Raw genomic sequence first — 16,901 nt, 5'->3', positions numbered from 1 at the left:
AAAACCACATGGGTATTCGACAGATCGAGTAGGCAAACCGTCGACAATCACCAAAAACCATGTGCGTATTTGAAAGATCGAATTTTAAATCTATCTAGTAAGCCCTGCATTTTCATTTCCCCACTAGTTTTTCCCAATACTTTCATTTTCATTCTTGGCTTTCACACATAACAATCTATATGTTCCGGTCTACAAAATTTAATATATGTTTATTATCTCTTCTGAAAACTTGTAGTTTACTTAAAAACTAAAAAAAATCAAAATCATAAATCAAATCAAAATAAATCATATTGAAACACAATGAATTCGACAAAAGCTTTGTTAAGCAGCAGGATAGTGGCCTTCGGACTTGAAAATCTGGTGACGCGTCGCGGAATGAAGCAGTTACGTTTGGATGAAATTCACTACAAACTCAACTCCAATCAAGAGCGAAACCACCAGAGAACTTGGCCACAATCACAGATGCAGCCGCAGATTGAGGAGCGCATGGATGACACCAAATACAGGCCAGGTCGTTGGACGGAGCGGAAATATCAGGCCACCTGGCGGGAAGCTGTCATCCCAAATGAGGAAGCCCATAAGGAGGCGAAGGACTCGCGTTCACAGGAGGAGCGACCCCACATTCGTGAACTCCGCCGAACTACCGACCCCAATAGGCGCCTCCAGAGGATCGCAATGCCTGCTAAACAATTCATCTCGCAGTTTATCTCCACCCAAAGCAAAAACAAAAGGCGTTACGTAGAAGCTGCATCAGATCGAATGGCGTTTGATGGATACTAGCTGATACACGGCTTGTTTTCGCTATCAACTTCGATCTTAACTATTGTGGATTTAATTTGCCTTTGCCTCATATGTTAGATGTCGAGTTTTAGTTTAAAGTCGAATAGGTTTTCTGTGTTGTATAACAGTAGAAACAAAATCAAATTAAATTTGCAATCTTTAAGATAATTGTTTGTTTGTGTTTTATGGTATTAAGGGGTTTTTGATGGCGTTTTAAAAAAATATCGTGTGTAATTTATGCACTTTTGGGCAGGTAAAGTCGAAAAAACATAATTAATTCCATTAAGCAATTATTTAGCGGTGCATGGAGAGAATGCTACAGTCGAGTTACTCGACTATCAGATACCTGTTACTCAGCTAGTGACAATGCGAACGCGTAATATCGTTTTTTTTTCTGGCATATTAATAGATATTAGGGAGTAAAATGAGATAAAATTAATAACATTGTTCAAAAGTGTGGGCGTAGCAGTTTTAGGCGTCTTGAAGGCGTTAGAAGAGGCGTGGCTATGTAAAAAAATATAACAGCATTTTGCAAAAGTGTGGTGACAGATTTAGGCAAATCGATAGAAAAGAATGAAAAAATATCAGAACATTTTCCAAAAGTGTGGAAAAAGTGTGGCAGCATGGGCCAACAAACATGTGCTGTTATCGTTATTAGTTCCAGAGATCGAGGTTTTCATAAGGACAGATATATATACATATATACTTTTTAAGGTCGGAAACACTACCAATCTAGTAACAAGAATCGCAGCCACCCGAGTAACTTGCTTCAAATGACAACATTTGTGGAACGATCACATTCCGTTACAACGCTCATGATGAAAATTTCGCAGTGACTCCCAGTTTTCGTTTATATTTTAAACCAGGACAAAATTTTTGCAGTGTGTACGGCATTTTTGCAACATAGTTTATACTCCACTTTGAATCCGGCTTCATTGAAACAATGATGCTGGCCAAGAACACGCTCTCCCGAGCACCGGTTGCCATAAGGAGTGGATTGACGTCAAGGACCATTCAGGTGCGCATGGAGTCGTTGTTCGATCCGTATGAATTTGGTGCGCCCACGATGGCCACCGAACGAAAGGATCTGAAAAAGAATGATCCCGCGGACAACACCAAGGTGCCGGTCAAGGACATCTGCTGGATGTCGATGCGGCGCAGTGAGTACAAGTGCCGTTCCGACCCCGAGTTCAACGTGCCGGCCTTTATTGACTCCCGTAAAAGATGCCTGTCCGATCGCTGTGCGATGGCCTATCCGCCGTCTGACCTCATGTTCTACAAGCCCACCGATAAGCTGAATCGCAAGTACCAGCGCACCTGGTGCGAGTGCGAGCTGCAGGAGCGCAAAAGGAAGGCCGTTTGCCGGTCCCGTCCGCCCAAAATTCATCGACGGAGCCTTCGAACTCTGCCGCTCCATCCTTCGAAGGTTTGCTCCAAAGGCAACAAGAGCCTTGGGCTGGGGCTTTGCCGCCCGAAGCCAGCGAAGAGCTCCTGCCCCAGGTTCAAGATGCCCTTCTGCAAGCAGGCCATTACGACCGGCTGCCGGCCAGGACGCCCCCCCTCCAATTGCGTTCGCCCCCGGACCAAGTATCCCAGCTTTTCGGAGTGCCAACCGTATCCGCTTCCCGATGTTCCGCCGACGCATTGCTTCTGCATCAACCAGCCGCCCATGTGCGTGGTTTGGAACTATTACCGCATGAAGAAATCCTAGTTGCCTAGGTCTTCCTACAATTACCAATTGCCAAACCTAAGATTCGAATAAACAATAGGATATACATTATTTGGGACTAAAGCGGGCTTAATTTTGGGTATACATCATTCCTTCCCACTGATAGTTATTTTCGTTTAAAGCTCGTAATCAGTTAAATCAAACTATCTAATCTCTTCTCATGTTACAACAAATAAATTGGACATTTTGGGTCCAATGCATAGAGTCCTTTGGCTAGCATGTCAGATACCCGCCGCCTCATTTCAAATTTCGAACTTCACCCTTTCGGCTAACGCCTCTCTAAATTAGATATTCAAAAAAGGCAGGCACCATGATCACCTCGAAGCTGCGCCTGCGCCGAGCACAGATTCCCAGGTTTTCGATCACGAGTCGATGGTACAATTGGGGCAGCTACGATGCCAGCTCTGGGGAGTGCTGCAAGATGCGCGACAAGGATACCACGGCCTGCAAGGATGGAAAATGGTTCTGTCCGGTCAAGTACGAGCCCAACAAGTGTTACGAGAAACCATCCTTTGCAGTAGAAGAATACTCCCAGTATCTGCAGGAGATCTATAATCGAGGCAAGACCAATCCCGACTGCTTGCTGAAGCTGATCCGCCACGACGCTGAACATTACAAGCCGTCAGATAAGCAGCGCAAATTCCAACGGACTTGGCCAGAGTGTCCGCTCCTCTGGCTACGACCAAAGGACTATTGCTGTCCCGATCAGGAGGTATATCAGCCCATGAATCGCCGCATCCGCCCCCCGCAGGAACCACCACTTTCGGCTATTGAAAAGCACCTCTTCCAGATGAGTATCTTTTGCAAGTCCGTCAGGGCTCCCTGTTGTAAAGTAGGTCGACGTCCGCCCAAATGCACCAAGCCGCGGAGGCCATCCGAATGCTGCAAGAAGTTCACTCCGATGCCTAGTTTTTCGGAGGCCTGCCGCCATCTGATACCACGATTCTGTGGCTCCGAGTGTGCCTGTCGTGGAGGGAGCTTATGTGAAATGTGGAACACGTATAATATGTGCAACAAGTCGCGCAGGAACTGCACCAAGCCGTTAATAGGGTATTCTCCGTTACGATCCAGGATGCGATTTCCATTTTGAGAGATTCCTAAGTGTGCAGTCGTCTGATTTATTTAGAGGTTCTTCAACAAAGAGTATGCGGAAGTAACCTAACCAGTGACCTAGTTTTCCCGGCCTAGTAACTCACAAGTTCGACAGCTTTCGAAAAATCATTAGGCCAAATCAAAATTCTCAAAATTTTAAGCATGCAGTCAGCACTGTGGATCTTTTGCAGACAAGGTTTCAGGAGCTTTGCCACTAAAGCGCAAGGTTTCAGAAGCTTCGCCAGCAAAGTGACCTACCACGCGGATCCGCCATGCCAACCTGTCGACCCTTTGTGCCATCATGTTCCAAGCGGCAGATGCGTGCAGGCCAGGGAAACGATCAATCTCAAACTGCCACATGAGAGGTTATTGAAGCAAGAACGCGATCAGAAGAAGGAGAGGAAATGCTGTGTCCTGCGATCGGCGGCCAAAAATCCCTGCGTAGAGATAAGACGACCCAAAGCCGCAAAGCTGGAGGAGAAGCCATTCCGTTCGATGTGGGAGCCACCTTGCAAGGCGAACGAGCAGCCGTTCTGCAAGGAAATGCTGCCCCGCTTCGATGCGATGTACTACCATCCCTCAAACAAGTGCCGCTGCTACCAACGCACCTGGGTGGAGTGTTCACCCGTTAAGAAACGGCTGAAGAAGGTTTGCTGCCTGGACGCCATCGAACCTCCTGAGATTCTGTACCGGATCAGGCCGCCCTGCCCAGGAACTTGCCAAATCAACTATAAGGCTCGAAGGCTACTCTGTGCGGATGGAGAATGGGAGCGGGACCCAACGAGGAAGTGTCCGAAATTCTTTCACCCCTGTTGCAAGCTGGCTCGCTGCAATCCTCGTTGCTCCAGAGGCAGAAAGCCTACCCTATGCACCAAGTTGCGAGCTCCATATCCTTGTTACTCAGAAAAAATAAGAGGAACAAGACCGCTCCGAAAAAGAGAGTGCCTTTGCTTGGAGACCACCCCGAAATGTATAGCTCTTGCGGAAAGAATGAGACGCGATGGATTAAATCTGTGATAATCCTACCGAAACACGTAAAAGTGCAAGTTGAGGGTCTGGCTTTTAAAACGAAGTAATAGATACAAAGTGATGTTTCTATTAATTTGCTTTAGCAGTCAGGTATCCGATCCTAACAAAAAACCATGGAAATTACTTAATAATAACAATTTGGCATACAAAATTTATAATTGAATTTATGAGTTGTAATAAAACATATAATAAAAATTCATTAAATTTATTTTTATGCTTTTTTTTGGATTTTTAGTATTTTACATCAAGGTCACCCACGCCATTGCAGTCATCTATAAAATGAATCGATTATTTCGGAGTCACCCATTTTTTAATCAAGCAACAGGCTTCCAAATCGAACGTTTCCATTTAGATACTACCCAACCCATCTCTCACGCAGACCGAAGCATTCAGGGAAACTAAGCAGCAGAAGAAGCCAGCGAGAACTGGTGAGGATCTGAGATGGGTACCTCTGTATTGGCCACGATGTGTGCTGAGCGCCTGACCAAGCTCCTCGTCCGCTACTCCCGTGCTCAGCCTCCCGTGGGGCGGAATCAGTCCCACTGCGTCGATAATGTGCTAAGTCCTTTGCCAAGGAGCGAAGCAACTACCGCCTTCCTGAAGCCAATGAACAATGCTGGCCAGGACCATCCCCCATCGAAGTCGGCCAACAAGTGGCAGCCGATGGGTACCATCACGAGCATCGGACAGAGATTCCAGCGTGAGGCCATGGATGAGATTTGTGCCAGGGCCAAGGACCGCCTGCTGCCAAAGACCGAACCTCGACGCTTGAACTTCTCTAGAAATCACGCTTTCTTCCCCAACAAATCGAGAGGCCTTGAAGATTGGAAGAAACCGGAGGGTGGGCGGTACTCAGCTCCATTTGTCAGCCTATTCCAGGCTCCGAACTGTCCTAGTCTGCCTAAGAAGTCGTTTTCTCATCCGCTTGCCTTCGATCGTCAAAAACTGTATCGAGACTGCTATTAACCAGAAAAAAATGAAAGTTTTCGATCCTGATGCCAAACTCATACGCAGACCAATTACTCCACGCTCATTTTAGCGTAGTGATTGGGTTGCACTTGCGATTGGCATCAGGGGTCCAAGATTCTCCACAATTAGCCGTATTAAAGATGTAATGTGTAAAGCAATAGTCTTTTTAATCATTGGCCTATATACGGAGTGAAGTCTGGTAATGAATACTGTAGAATGTATTTAGCAGCTTAATTTTGTAGACCAAACTACGGTCTTCCGAATAAGAAGCACACATAGAAATTGACTGAAAATGTTAGGTGACAACCCCATATGAGAAACCCCATATTCAACTCTTAACCCCATACTTTTTCATTCGTTTCGGCAACACTTCCTCTACGAGAAGGAACTCAAATTTAAGTTCACCAGCCATGCTCAACTCTTTGGCCAAGAGAATTGTGCTTATGCCCAGCCTTATAGCACTGGAGGATACTTGTCGAACTATTCACGTTACCGCCCTAATGGCGAGGATGGGAAAGGATTTCTGTCCCGTGAGTGAGGTTCCCGACTGCAAAGTGGTGAAGAAGCGACCGTGCAGTCCCACGGATCCACCTGTTCGTCCTTGCAGCGAGGAGGGCTGCACCCAGCCGCGATACTCATGTTGCGTGAGTACCGGCATTTCGGCGAATCCATGCGCTGATCCAAGCAAGAAGACCAAGTTCGTTTCGATGTGGAAGAGATACAAGGATGATGGTAGTAATCGGCCAGAAGCTATGTGGCACTACCCGGAGGAGTGCTGTCCAAAGTGTGAGGATACGCGATTTGACGTTTTGTACTATACACCGTCGGACAAGTGCCGGGAGTTCCAGCGCACCTGGTGGGAATGCTGTCCAAAAATGGTACCGAAGCGGGTCTGCTGCTGGTGCGACGCCATTCCACCGGAGGTCCTGCGGCGAGATTTGCCCATCTGCCCGCGATCCGCTTGTCTCGCAGAACATGAGAGGAAGCGCTATAAGTGCCTAAACAAAAGGTACAAAGGTTGCATGCGTATCCGTATGCCGTGTTGTCGAACCGCTCGAATACCGCCCGACTGCAGGGCATTCCCCGGTCCTTCCGATTGCGAGAAGATCAAGTGCCCGTTCCCGAGTTACTCCGAATGCGTTCAGGAGGATCCCGCTGTTATCCCAACCCGGCCACCAGAGTGTGAGTGCTTGAAAAAGGCGTCTCAGTGCGAGCAGATCCGACGAGGACGGCACATGGAAAACAACGACATAAGCATCTGGCCGTGTACTTCCAGGGGAAGATGAAGACCGTATCCCAGGGTTATAGTAACTGGGGTCTTCGCTGGAATTTTTGTAACACAAAATGTAACAAAAATTCCAACAGAGACCAAAGTCCTGAACGGCAAGCCCTTCACCAGAAATCATAAACCTTTATAAACTCTTTTTATATTTATGATTTCTGGTGGTGTTGGGTATCCCTGTGGAATCCCCATCCCAGCAACCCAACTGAAAATCTGTCAGTTGAGGTACATCTAATATCTCATTCAATTGGCATCCGGCACCCTGTTTAAAATTCAAAATTCTAGGCCTCGTTCAAAATTAAAACATGCCTCGCCTCTCGGTTTTCTGCGGATTATCGCGTAGAATCATCTGCTCCAGCACTGCTCACCGAAACCTTTGGCGACTGTTGTCCGACAGTTCGGAGTCGACCATTATCCCACACGTTTCGGACAAAACGGAAAGTGTGAAGAAATTCAAAAAGGAAACGCAGGTGGATCACACAAGTCACCTATTTGTATGGCCGGAGGCGAAGGACGAAAACGTTCATCATGTGAAAGAGAACAAAGAGGATAGCAATGACGATATAACTGCATCCTGGGGCTGGAAAAATGACGAGCTTGACGTGGAGCAATTGGCAGGACTACCAAGTCCTAATGAGGTGGAGGATCCATACCGGCAGCCAAACAATGAATCTCAGGATGATCAGTTGCCATTCGCTGAAGGAGACCAATCAGGAATTCAAGAAGAATTACAATTCGCAAGAACGCGCTCCCTGCGAGAACAGCTTGTCAAGAATCAGGCGTCCCAAGAACCTTTTACCAGCTTTGAGAAAACATCTCTCACATCCGTTCGAAGGAATGTGGACTTCATGATGCAAGAGCTTAGTCAGATTTCACTTATTTTGAATACTATGGGAGGAGGTGAAAAAACAATGGGGATGGTTAACTCTGAACCGGATGTGGCTTCCTTTGCACTCAACCAACCCAAAATCAGTGAAAGTTTGAATCATGAGGAGGAATCAAATCAGTCAGTGGATAGAGCTAGTTCCCATCAATCTGAGCTAGGTGTTGCAGATTCTATGCATTCGGAGGTAGCCAGTGCGCTCTCAGAACCATCTGGATTGGGTGATGTAGAGAGCCTAGATCATAGCGAGATTTCGAACCAGTCTTTTGATTCCGAACTAACGAGGGATATCACCGATCAACTTAAATTGGATCACGAGATGGAAGCAAATCAGTCTTTGGATTCTGAGTTAACCGGTGAAATAACTAATCAATCTAGTTCGGTAGTTTCAGAGTCTTCGATTTCCGATGAGGACTTCGGGGAGGAGCTAATAAAACAATCTCACAAAATCGAGCAAATTGCGTCTGCTGGCGATACTCAAGAGTCCAGTCCTTCAAAAACCAATGAGAATACTCCCAAGACTGATGACACGCAGGACACTCAGCCTAAGGAAACCATACACACCTACAGGCCCTTTAGGACTATCGAAGTTCCTGCCAAGAAGCCTACTAGTAGCCTTAGCACCGAGTCAATTGAAGAGCAGCCGTTGAACCAGGAACCCCAATTCGGCACAGGTATCCATTTAGATAGAGAACGGTACAAAGTTTCTGCTCAGCTGACCGAGTCCGAGTCCCGCTTACTTATGCGCATGGCTCTGAAGCAGGCTTTAATCGATCTGGAGTCTGGCCAAAGCAAGTACAAAGCAACAATTCTGGAGGCTGAAACCGAGTAATACAAGAGCACCAATGACCAAAGAAATAAACATAACCTTTAAAACTTATTTTTTATTTTTATCCTTGTTCTTATCTTTCTTCTTATCCGTGCCCTTATCCTTCTTATCCTTTTTCATCTTCTTGAGCATGTCTTTTCTCGCCTTCTTGGCCTTTTTTATGGCACTGGGACAGACGTGGTTCTCACCATGAATTTTGACCCACTGACGACCCCGCTCCGCTTCGCAGAGGCTCAGGGGGAATCGGCACTCGCACTCGCGAGGTCGATATGGTCGCTTGGCCAGCTTAGGCTGCTTACAATCCGACCAGCAGGGCATCGGTGCACACAACCTGCGGCAGCAGGAGGGCGTCTTGGCCGCGTGGCATCTGGGCGGACGACGTCCTGGCACGCATCGTGCCAACGGAGCGAAATGGGGACATGGTCCTGTGGCTGTGGCACTGAGCGTTGTCCGCTCGCGCCGCTCGGCCACCCGACGGGCGGGGCTCAGAGCCTCCAGCTTGTCGTAGGCGCAGATTATCTTCTTGCGGATCATGAACTTGGGGCACTCCACCCAGTGGCGCTGGTAAGGACCGTTCTTGCAGGAGGGACGGTAATACAGCTCGTCGAATGAGGGCAGTGGTTTGGTGCAGTTGGGTTCGCAGCACAAGTCATTTGATCGGCTGACCACGAAGGGGTACGGCGGAGGCAGGTTCTTCGGCGGATCCCACATCGACTTGAACTTATCCCCTTCGGCGCAGAAGGCGGCCGGAATGCAGTGCGTCCGGATCTTGCATTCTCGTTTGGCAGAAGGAGACTTTGGTGGAGATGGTGACGATGGTGGCTTCGGTGGACTTGGAGGTTTTGGGGGTTTATTCGAGGAGCCGCTCTGACGTGAGCTGAAGCCCCTTAGTAGGGAGGACCAAAACATTAGCCGAAACTTTTAATGAAAGTGGAATTTTGAAAATTTTTGTATACCGTAACGCCGTTACATGAATCGCTAAATTAAAATTTTTTGCTTGGTATCCGAAATTTCGATCGAGGCCTACTGGACGAAAAAGAGCTGGTTGAAAATTGGAGAAAATCGGAAGAGGGTCCTGTCGCACACATTCACTTCTCCTGCAACTCAACTTCAATGCAACGGCGACAGGCAACACAAAATTGCAAACAGCGGACTGCGCATGTTTAAATTTAATTGAACATTTAGCCAAATTAAAATGCATTTTATTACGCAGCCGCTGTTTCTGGCCTGGAAATGCAAAACAACGCGCGCCCAATCAGCCAGGCCAAGTCAAGTAAATCCAGCGGAGTTGGCCATACGCGCAGATAGACGGAGGAAAAGGCAGGCCACACTGGAAGAAATACAATAAACATATCCAGAATTCGCATATCTACTCAGTTCAGATAATCAACTCGAGATAAATCCATCCACGATGATAAACAAACAGTAACAAGAGTATTGAATGTATACTATTCGTCCGTATTGGTTGCAATTTTTTCCAGTGTAAAGACACAGGCACGGCCAAATCGAAAGACGCTGACTGGGCCTAGGCACGCAACGGTTATTCAGTTTTGTCGGTTTTTCGATTTGGCCTTAAGTTGGCTAGGCAGTGCCTATGCGAAATTTGGCACAGATTCGCGGCAGATTCGATGCTATTCGGCTGGGATCGGATCGGATTTTGGATTGGACCGAGGCGGAACTGCGAGTTGCAAACTGGTTGGAGACAGGCCTAGCAAGCATGCGTTCTGCAATTGTTTAATAGCCTAATTAAGTGTGCGAGCGAACAGGTTGGCCAGGCCGGGAAAGTCGGAAAATCAGAGAATCGGAAAAGTCGGGCATATGCAAAGCCAAAGGAGCAGAGCGACTGTCATGCTTCACCAAGAGAGATGTGATGTGAAGTGATGTGACGGGACAGTGACTGCCATGCGGGTGGTTTGTCAGCTGCTAATGCCAGTCTGTCTTTATTTTCCTCTTTCTATTTTTTACTCCTTGTTCTGGCTTGCAATTACATTTGGCTGTTAATTGCATTATGCATATTTATGGTAGCTCTCCGGCTGCAGCTCCTCCCCCGGCAATCGAGTTAGGTCCGGAGCAGGATCAGGAGGCAGAGATGAGCAAGGAGCAAGGGAAGCAGACGGATCCGGCGACAATGCCGGCTCATTAGCATACATCAGCGCGTTAAGCTCGGAGCGAGTGTCTGACTGAGTTACGACCAGCTTTCCACTGTCTGCAGCTGCCGTCATCATCACCATCGCCATCGCCATCGCCATCGCCATCGCCATCATCATCTTCCTCGTAGTCATCGTCATCCAGTGAGTGGCTTAGTGGGTGTTGCCCTCTAATTTAAATTAAAATATGAAAAATACTCAACGAGTGAAAAGGGGTTTGGTTGCGAACAAAAACATCACGCTGCGAAAACTGAGAAACGTGCAGAAAAATCAAATCTAAAATAGCTGCTGGACATGGCATAATCAAATTGTGCGCACTGGGAGAGTAGGGAAAATCATATTTGCCAGGAGATTGTTGTCGCTGTGTGTGCAGCTGCAACTAATTATATTATTAAGATTTAAGATAATTTTTTATGCTTCTGCATTTCACAGATAAAATGAAACCAAAAAAATATAGAATAAGGCATATAGAAAGGTATAGCTCATATTTCAGGCACTGGCAAATAAATGGCAACATATCACACCATATTATAGAATAAACACAAATTGTATGATTCCAGCAATTTTCATAAAATATGTATATCTCTGTATATCCCACACACTAAATTCCTGGCCTGAATTACTCTTCACTGCTTTTGCTCGCCAACACCCAAGGTATTTTCACTGGAATGTCCAAAAGCCATGCTCTCAGTCGAAGTTTTCTTGGCTCAAGAGTGCGTGGGGTTCCTAGAAGTAGCGGAGAAAGCTGAGCGACTTGGCTAGGAGACATTCGGCCAAATGGAACCTTCTGCTCGCCTGGTGGGCCCAAATGCTGCGACGAGAGAGTGCGAGGATGCCGGAGAGGAAGTTGGTGGCACGGAGCAGAGCACGCGAGCGTAATTCGTCCAAATGGCCATAATAAATAAATGTGCCATTAGCCCGGTCGCAAAGTCCGCCTAAATCTACACATGCAGAAATACTAGACGGCAGTCGTATATCAATAAGCCAACGGGCGGACGAAAACTTTCTAATCGCAGTATAATTGCAGGGGACCAACAAAAAATATTCGTAAACCGCATTAAGAAAGAAAAAAGGAGGGGAAATACACGCAGCATTAGCCACAACTAACATGACATGCGCCAAATTATGCTGCCAATTTCGCAGGTGGGGAGCGTAAGTCATGCAAAGCGAACAGCAGCTTATGATTGGGAAACGCTGGTAATCAGTTTGTTAACACCCGGCGACAATTAGCGACTGGGTTAAGTGCTTGGCTATATTGGACCATAAGCCAATTGCTGTCGATATAAATTCACGGAAATTTACTGGACAGCCGCTCGCACGACATTAGCATAATTAAGTTAACTTGAAGCGAGAACGGGTTTCTTTGATCCGCAGATTGATACTTCTGCTCATTGTGGGGGACTATCTCCGATCGCCGAGCGAAGTTGCCAATGCCAATTAGGCCGGCCCTAATGCCGCCCGGCTCCACCCAACCTATGGAAACAGGATCGCGTTCGGGACGAGAAGGGCATTGTTTAATTGAAATAATTACACATTAAGTGCATTAATTATTTTCACTTGCATGCAAACAGCCAGGACGCCTGCAAGTCGCCACTGCGCCTTTTGCCTTCTGCCTTTCGCGTAATTATTAATTTAAGCCATTCGACGACTCCGCTGGGTATCGTAGGCCATTACGGACTACAACTCCGGGCTGCAACATCGCGCAACATCGGCACGACATCCACTTGCAACTCGTTTTGTAGTCGCCGTTAGCTTAGGTCATAATTATAAACGCAAAATCATAATTAAAGTGTATTTAGCCGGACTTTGAAATATGCTTCGACCGCCCCCGAAGACACAAGTCAGTCAGGTGGAGGCAGGTGGTCTCTGGAAGGAGTCCGTAATTAGCCGGAATACGTCAGCTAATGTCGGGGGTGTCTAATCGATGGCATGGCATGGAATAAATATTGCGAGGGATAGCTCAGTAAGCTATATATTTCATACTATAAAATCAATCACAATCATATATGGTTACTCTAAATTATTCATCAATGACACTCTTCTTCAGAATAAATCCAATATAAATATTGTATGCAACATAATTATGAATTTATCCTCGTACAACCCTTTTAGTTGAGGAAAGGGGTCAATAGCTTTGGACAATCACCAAAATACGTATATCCTCAATTTACTGCCATCAGTCTCCTGTTTGGCAGTCGCCTTCTAAACTAATTTAAGCATACAATACCCAAATTAATTACTAAAACAGGTTAAGTTGGGCGCATAATAGCCGTCTATGCAGCAACTGCTGTTCTGCCGCTCCCGTCGCTGTTGCTCCTGTGGATCGCGTCCTGTCGATGGATGTTGCTCCTGCACCTGTCGTTCTTGGCGCTTGAATAATTATTGCAGTCAACTACTGTTCGGGTACGGTATCAACCGGCACTGGGTCTGGCTTTAGCTTTGGCTTTGGCTTTCGATGCCCTCCCAGCACGTCAATTGTTTCATTAGTAGTTACCCTCAGCGCCGACGAGCTTGTTCGGCGGACAACCCGGCGTATGTGTAATGTGGCAAGGAATGTGGTCAACGGCGGGGGTGTCGCGGGTATGCAAATAAAGTGCGGAATATATTTACTAATAACTATTTTACCTTAGCGACATGTGTCGCGCTCAACAGCGGAACCACATTTGCGTTGTCCCTTTTTGGCCGAAAGTTTTGCGTCAATGTTTTTGGCTTGTGCTCCTCAAAGGGGCGGGCGTTGGCCACGCCTACTGTTTTTTCCAACTGTGTCGCATATGTCAGCTGCTCCTCTCATAATTTATTGATGCACATAAATTTCACTTAATTGGCAGTGCCAATAATAAAGCACCAACAGGGAAGACTAACGATGAGACCAACAAAGTTTTGAAAAGTCCTTTTCACCATCTCCCTTGTTTTTTCACATGCATATTAGTTGCAATTATTGAGTGGACTAATTACTCAGTTGAGTCAGTGGTTTACTAACAGGAATGTTTTGCCACAAATGGCCAAGTCCCAAGTCCCTTTTTCCGTTTTCCTTGAGGTATCTAGTACTCACCCACCCACCAGGCGCGCTCATTAAACAAACAAAATCGGCCACAAAACTCGTTCTTACCATTGTTATTTCTATTTTTATTATCTATGCCACACCCAATGCATAGAGTAGAAAATTATGCATTTTTCTTGGAAATTTTCTATGCCATCTGCGGAGTGCATCTCGGCCGCCCTCCTCTTGCCCCTCTTTCCCCACTCTCTCCACCACCCGAGCTCATAATAAACGAATTAGCGCCTTTGGCTAAATGGAAGTAGAATGCAATTTCATTGCAATTATCAAGTGGAGGAGACTGGCTCCTCCTTCCACTGCCGTCCTCCTTTGCATGGCTGGGCTAAATAAACAACCCGGTAAGAGTTCGACTTGGACTGGGACTGCGACTGCGACTAGGTTTTGGACCTGGTCCCCGACTTGGACTTGCACTTGGACTTGGCCCCACAATGAGCACATAAAAAAATTAATGCTCTCCCGCTCGGCGAAACCATAAAGGTATGTCTGCTCATGGCCAATTTCTTTCGGGGCCAAAACGCAATGCTAACAAATAGAAAAATTATCGCAATTGTGGCATCTTTTTTATGTTTTCAGTTTTCCAGCTTGTCTTGTGGGTTTTTCCTTAAGCCGGAGCGAATGTGCATTTAATTTGTGACGCATTCAAACAAATGCAGGGAGGAAAATTTATGCGGCCACAAAAAAATAATTTATAATTTAAATATGTTGCAAATATTAAATTGCAAATAAAGGAAATGTCTTAAGATATAACACTTAAAATAACCGAACGATGAGAGTCGAATGCACCAGCAGCCAGTACTTGTTCTCAACATATATTAAGTTTAATATTTAATATTAGATTTAAACTTGATAAAAGAAAAACAAACTGGCTCATGAATCAGATGTAATCTAAAAAGTATTATTGTGTAACATTTAACCTTAATTGGCTAATTGGTACACAGGTGAGAACTTCTTAAATGCTTTTAAACCCTATCTACAAATAACATTGAATAAATTAATAAGAAAATTTGAATTTTTATAGAGTACACATTTTCTCTCTGTGGATCTGAAATTGTCCCGCTGATGCATAAAACATCAACAATGCGATGCGAAACGATCCGGCCAATCCGACAGTCGAAAAGCGAGACTCGCTCCTCTCTCGGGGAGCTAGCCAACTTTTCGAGCATTTTGGCCGCAAAAGAAGCGCAAAATAAATGCCAAAACCAACAGCCACAATAACAGCGAGCGGCAACAATAACACAGGCAACAAATATTATGCCTTTTGGCAACGTTTTTCATACTGCGGACTCGACTTCCAGCAGGCAGTCGAAGCCACGAACTCCGAGTCCGAGTCGGAGTTGTACTCTTACAAACATGGTCATAATCACGCGTTAAATTAATGAGTTTAAATGCTATTTTTGGCTTTAACTATTGCACACACACACACACACACACACAGGCTTAATTGAAGCCAACTTGCGGCAGAGTGGAGTGTCTCAGTTTCAGTTTCGAGCTCGGATTCGGGTTCGATGCAATCCCCCCCCCCCAGGCACAGTTCCCCCGCAAATTATGAGCCACATACAGCCAAGTTCAGGCTCAGCTTTGGACCAACCGGCTGCCACCGCGGCGGCTATATTAAATTTATTTTAATACCAAACTCCTGGCCCAGCTCCGTTCCAGCCCGCTCCGCAGCCATCCGCTCACATGGCCAGTGGGCATGGTTTTAACATTTTCTCCCATGGAGGCCAAGTGGCCCAAATCGCGTTTCGCTAATTATTAACGATCCGATCCCTTTTCCTAGCTGCCAGCCAATCGGACGGACCCCATCGATTGCTAAGGGCAGATGTGGGGTCAAGCGAGATTTGGTACAATTTTCGGAGCCATCTGGCATATGACTAAGGAAAGGTTATAGAGCAAAATGGAAGTCAGTGGAGGGGATGGACTGTGATTCATATGCTAACGGATTCATATGCTAGATACAAAAGTGAATCAGCCAGAATTTGACGGCGATAAAAGGCATTGCATTTTCTGGGATATCTAAAAAAGATTTATGAAAAATAAAATAATGAAAATAATACAAATAATTAAACAATTAAATGCGCCTCCAGGAATACATGTTAATATTTACATCGAGTACCAATCAAGTCCATTATCACGCAATAGAAATTACCTTATTATTTATGATATTGTAAGCCACCACAACAGCAGAAACCGTAAGGCGTTCATGTTGTTGTCGGCAGAACGTCAGCCACATTGTTAATAATTTTTTAATACCACCATAATTAAGACGAAGGCAATTTGCAGTTTACAATTTGCCATTTGCAGTGTGTTTTGTTTTTCCGCTCGGTTTTGCGTAAATGAATCGAAATTAAGGCAAGGAACCGGGGTAGTTAAAGCCGGACAACGTCAAAATCAACTTGCCAGATACTTATTACATTGGCCCGAAGTCGCCTCTGATGATTATTGGCATTACGTGGATGTGCATAAGTTGAACTTACTGGCAATATAATTAATTTATACTCAAACTCTCTGACAATTTCAATGTTGCATGCAGCTGGCGCAGAGACGAAAGCCGCAAACAACCAGCTCGACACACAAATTGCTTGGTAATTTATTTGCAATTAATTTTGAATTAATTTCAACGAAAGACGAGCGAACAAAAACGGTCTGTAAAGGAATTTGGGTTGCGCTGTCTTGGCCAAGAGGCCAAAGAATTCGGGACTGCAAGCGGCAGTGGAGTAGGGTACTTTATGAGGCCCCTTAAATGAGGGGTATACTCGTAATGTGTGAAAAGTTTATATGCCGCGAATCTAAAATATAACCGCTTAAAGCCGAGACACGGCCATTTATCAATGCATCCACCATTTAAATTAACCCCACAACCGACCCCCCTTCCCTTCCTTTTGCTGACGACAATGGGCCATCATCTTTGGCTCATTTGCAGTCAATTTAGCGCTCACGTGGTTAGTCATAAACATTTTTGCACAGAACATTCATTTAATAAGCAATTATTGCCTGCTCCTCTTTAAGGCTCGTATTTTGTTCCCTGCCCGTTTGCTGTGTTGCATTTACGCGTCAAGACTTTCAACTAATTACAAACGATTTACATGCAACACAGCTGGGCGTA

At 45.8% G+C, this 16,901-nt stretch overlaps 9 protein-coding genes across 14 annotated transcripts in view, besides 1 other annotated feature; 7 read left to right on the top strand and 2 right to left on the bottom strand.

Moving 5' to 3' along the window:
- Window positions 1–16,901, bottom strand: part of pdm3 (pou domain motif 3) — a 68,791-nt gene that overhangs the window by 28,172 nt on the left and 23,718 nt on the right. The gene's annotated exons all lie outside the window — the stretch shown is intronic.
- Window positions 182–946, top strand: CG18449 (uncharacterized protein). Its single transcript, NM_136530.4, has one exon. It carries the CDS (start codon window positions 301–303, stop codon window positions 778–780), a length of 480 nt encoding a protein of 159 aa, NP_610374.2. The 5' UTR covers window positions 182–300; the 3' UTR covers window positions 781–946.
- Window positions 1,088–1,287: a mobile genetic element.
- boly (borrelly) lies at window positions 1,421–2,559 on the top strand. The gene has a single exon (NM_136529.4). It carries the CDS (start codon window positions 1,724–1,726, stop codon window positions 2,489–2,491), a length of 768 nt encoding a protein of 255 aa, NP_610373.2. The 5' UTR covers window positions 1,421–1,723; the 3' UTR covers window positions 2,492–2,559.
- On the top strand, window positions 2,764–4,837 carry cola (comas sola). Its single transcript, NM_165605.3, has one exon. The coding sequence runs from the start codon at window positions 2,820–2,822 to the stop codon at window positions 3,597–3,599; it is 780 nt and encodes a 259-aa protein (NP_724673.1). The 5' UTR covers window positions 2,764–2,819; the 3' UTR covers window positions 3,600–4,837.
- swif (swift-tuttle) lies at window positions 2,764–4,837 on the top strand. 2 transcript variants are annotated; one of them, NM_001103761.2, is made up of 1 exon: window positions 2,764–4,837. In NM_001103761.2, exon 1 carries the CDS (start codon window positions 3,764–3,766, stop codon window positions 4,616–4,618), a length of 855 nt encoding a protein of 284 aa, NP_001097231.1. In that variant the 5' UTR covers window positions 2,764–3,763; the 3' UTR covers window positions 4,619–4,837. The 2 variants fall into 2 exon arrangements, with proteins under 2 accessions (NP_001097231.1, NP_724672.1); NM_165604.3 differs by having other exon boundaries at window positions 3,721–4,735.
- whip (whipple) lies at window positions 4,891–5,750 on the top strand. Its single transcript, NM_001103760.2, has one exon. The coding sequence runs from the start codon at window positions 5,096–5,098 to the stop codon at window positions 5,594–5,596; it is 501 nt and encodes a 166-aa protein (NP_001097230.1). The 5' UTR covers window positions 4,891–5,095; the 3' UTR covers window positions 5,597–5,750.
- spaw (spacewatch) lies at window positions 5,953–8,643 on the top strand. 2 transcript variants are annotated; one of them, NM_001299266.1, is made up of 1 exon: window positions 5,953–8,643. In NM_001299266.1, exon 1 carries the CDS (start codon window positions 7,187–7,189, stop codon window positions 8,594–8,596), a length of 1,410 nt encoding a protein of 469 aa, NP_001286195.1. In that variant the 5' UTR covers window positions 5,953–7,186; the 3' UTR covers window positions 8,597–8,643. The 2 variants fall into 2 exon arrangements, with proteins under 2 accessions (NP_001286195.1, NP_724670.1); NM_165602.2 differs by having other exon boundaries at window positions 7,092–8,643.
- On the top strand, window positions 5,953–8,643 carry hubl (hug-bell). Of its 2 annotated transcripts, none has more exons than NM_001299265.1 (1): window positions 5,953–8,643. In NM_001299265.1, exon 1 carries the CDS (start codon window positions 6,010–6,012, stop codon window positions 6,883–6,885), a length of 876 nt encoding a protein of 291 aa, NP_001286194.1. In that variant the 5' UTR covers window positions 5,953–6,009; the 3' UTR covers window positions 6,886–8,643. The 2 variants fall into 2 exon arrangements, with proteins under 2 accessions (NP_001286194.1, NP_724671.1); NM_165603.2 differs by having other exon boundaries at window positions 5,953–7,013.
- CG11635 (uncharacterized protein) lies at window positions 8,637–9,571 on the bottom strand. The gene has a single exon (NM_136528.2). It carries the CDS (start codon window positions 9,500–9,502, stop codon window positions 8,642–8,644), a length of 861 nt encoding a protein of 286 aa, NP_610372.1. The 5' UTR covers window positions 9,503–9,571; the 3' UTR covers window positions 8,637–8,641.

This window comes from Drosophila melanogaster, chromosome 2R, assembly GCF_000001215.4.
Source record: "Drosophila melanogaster chromosome 2R".
NCBI classification, from domain to species: Eukaryota; Metazoa; Arthropoda; class Insecta; order Diptera; family Drosophilidae; genus Drosophila; species Drosophila melanogaster.
This window is presented reverse-complemented; position numbering and strand designations above follow the sequence as displayed.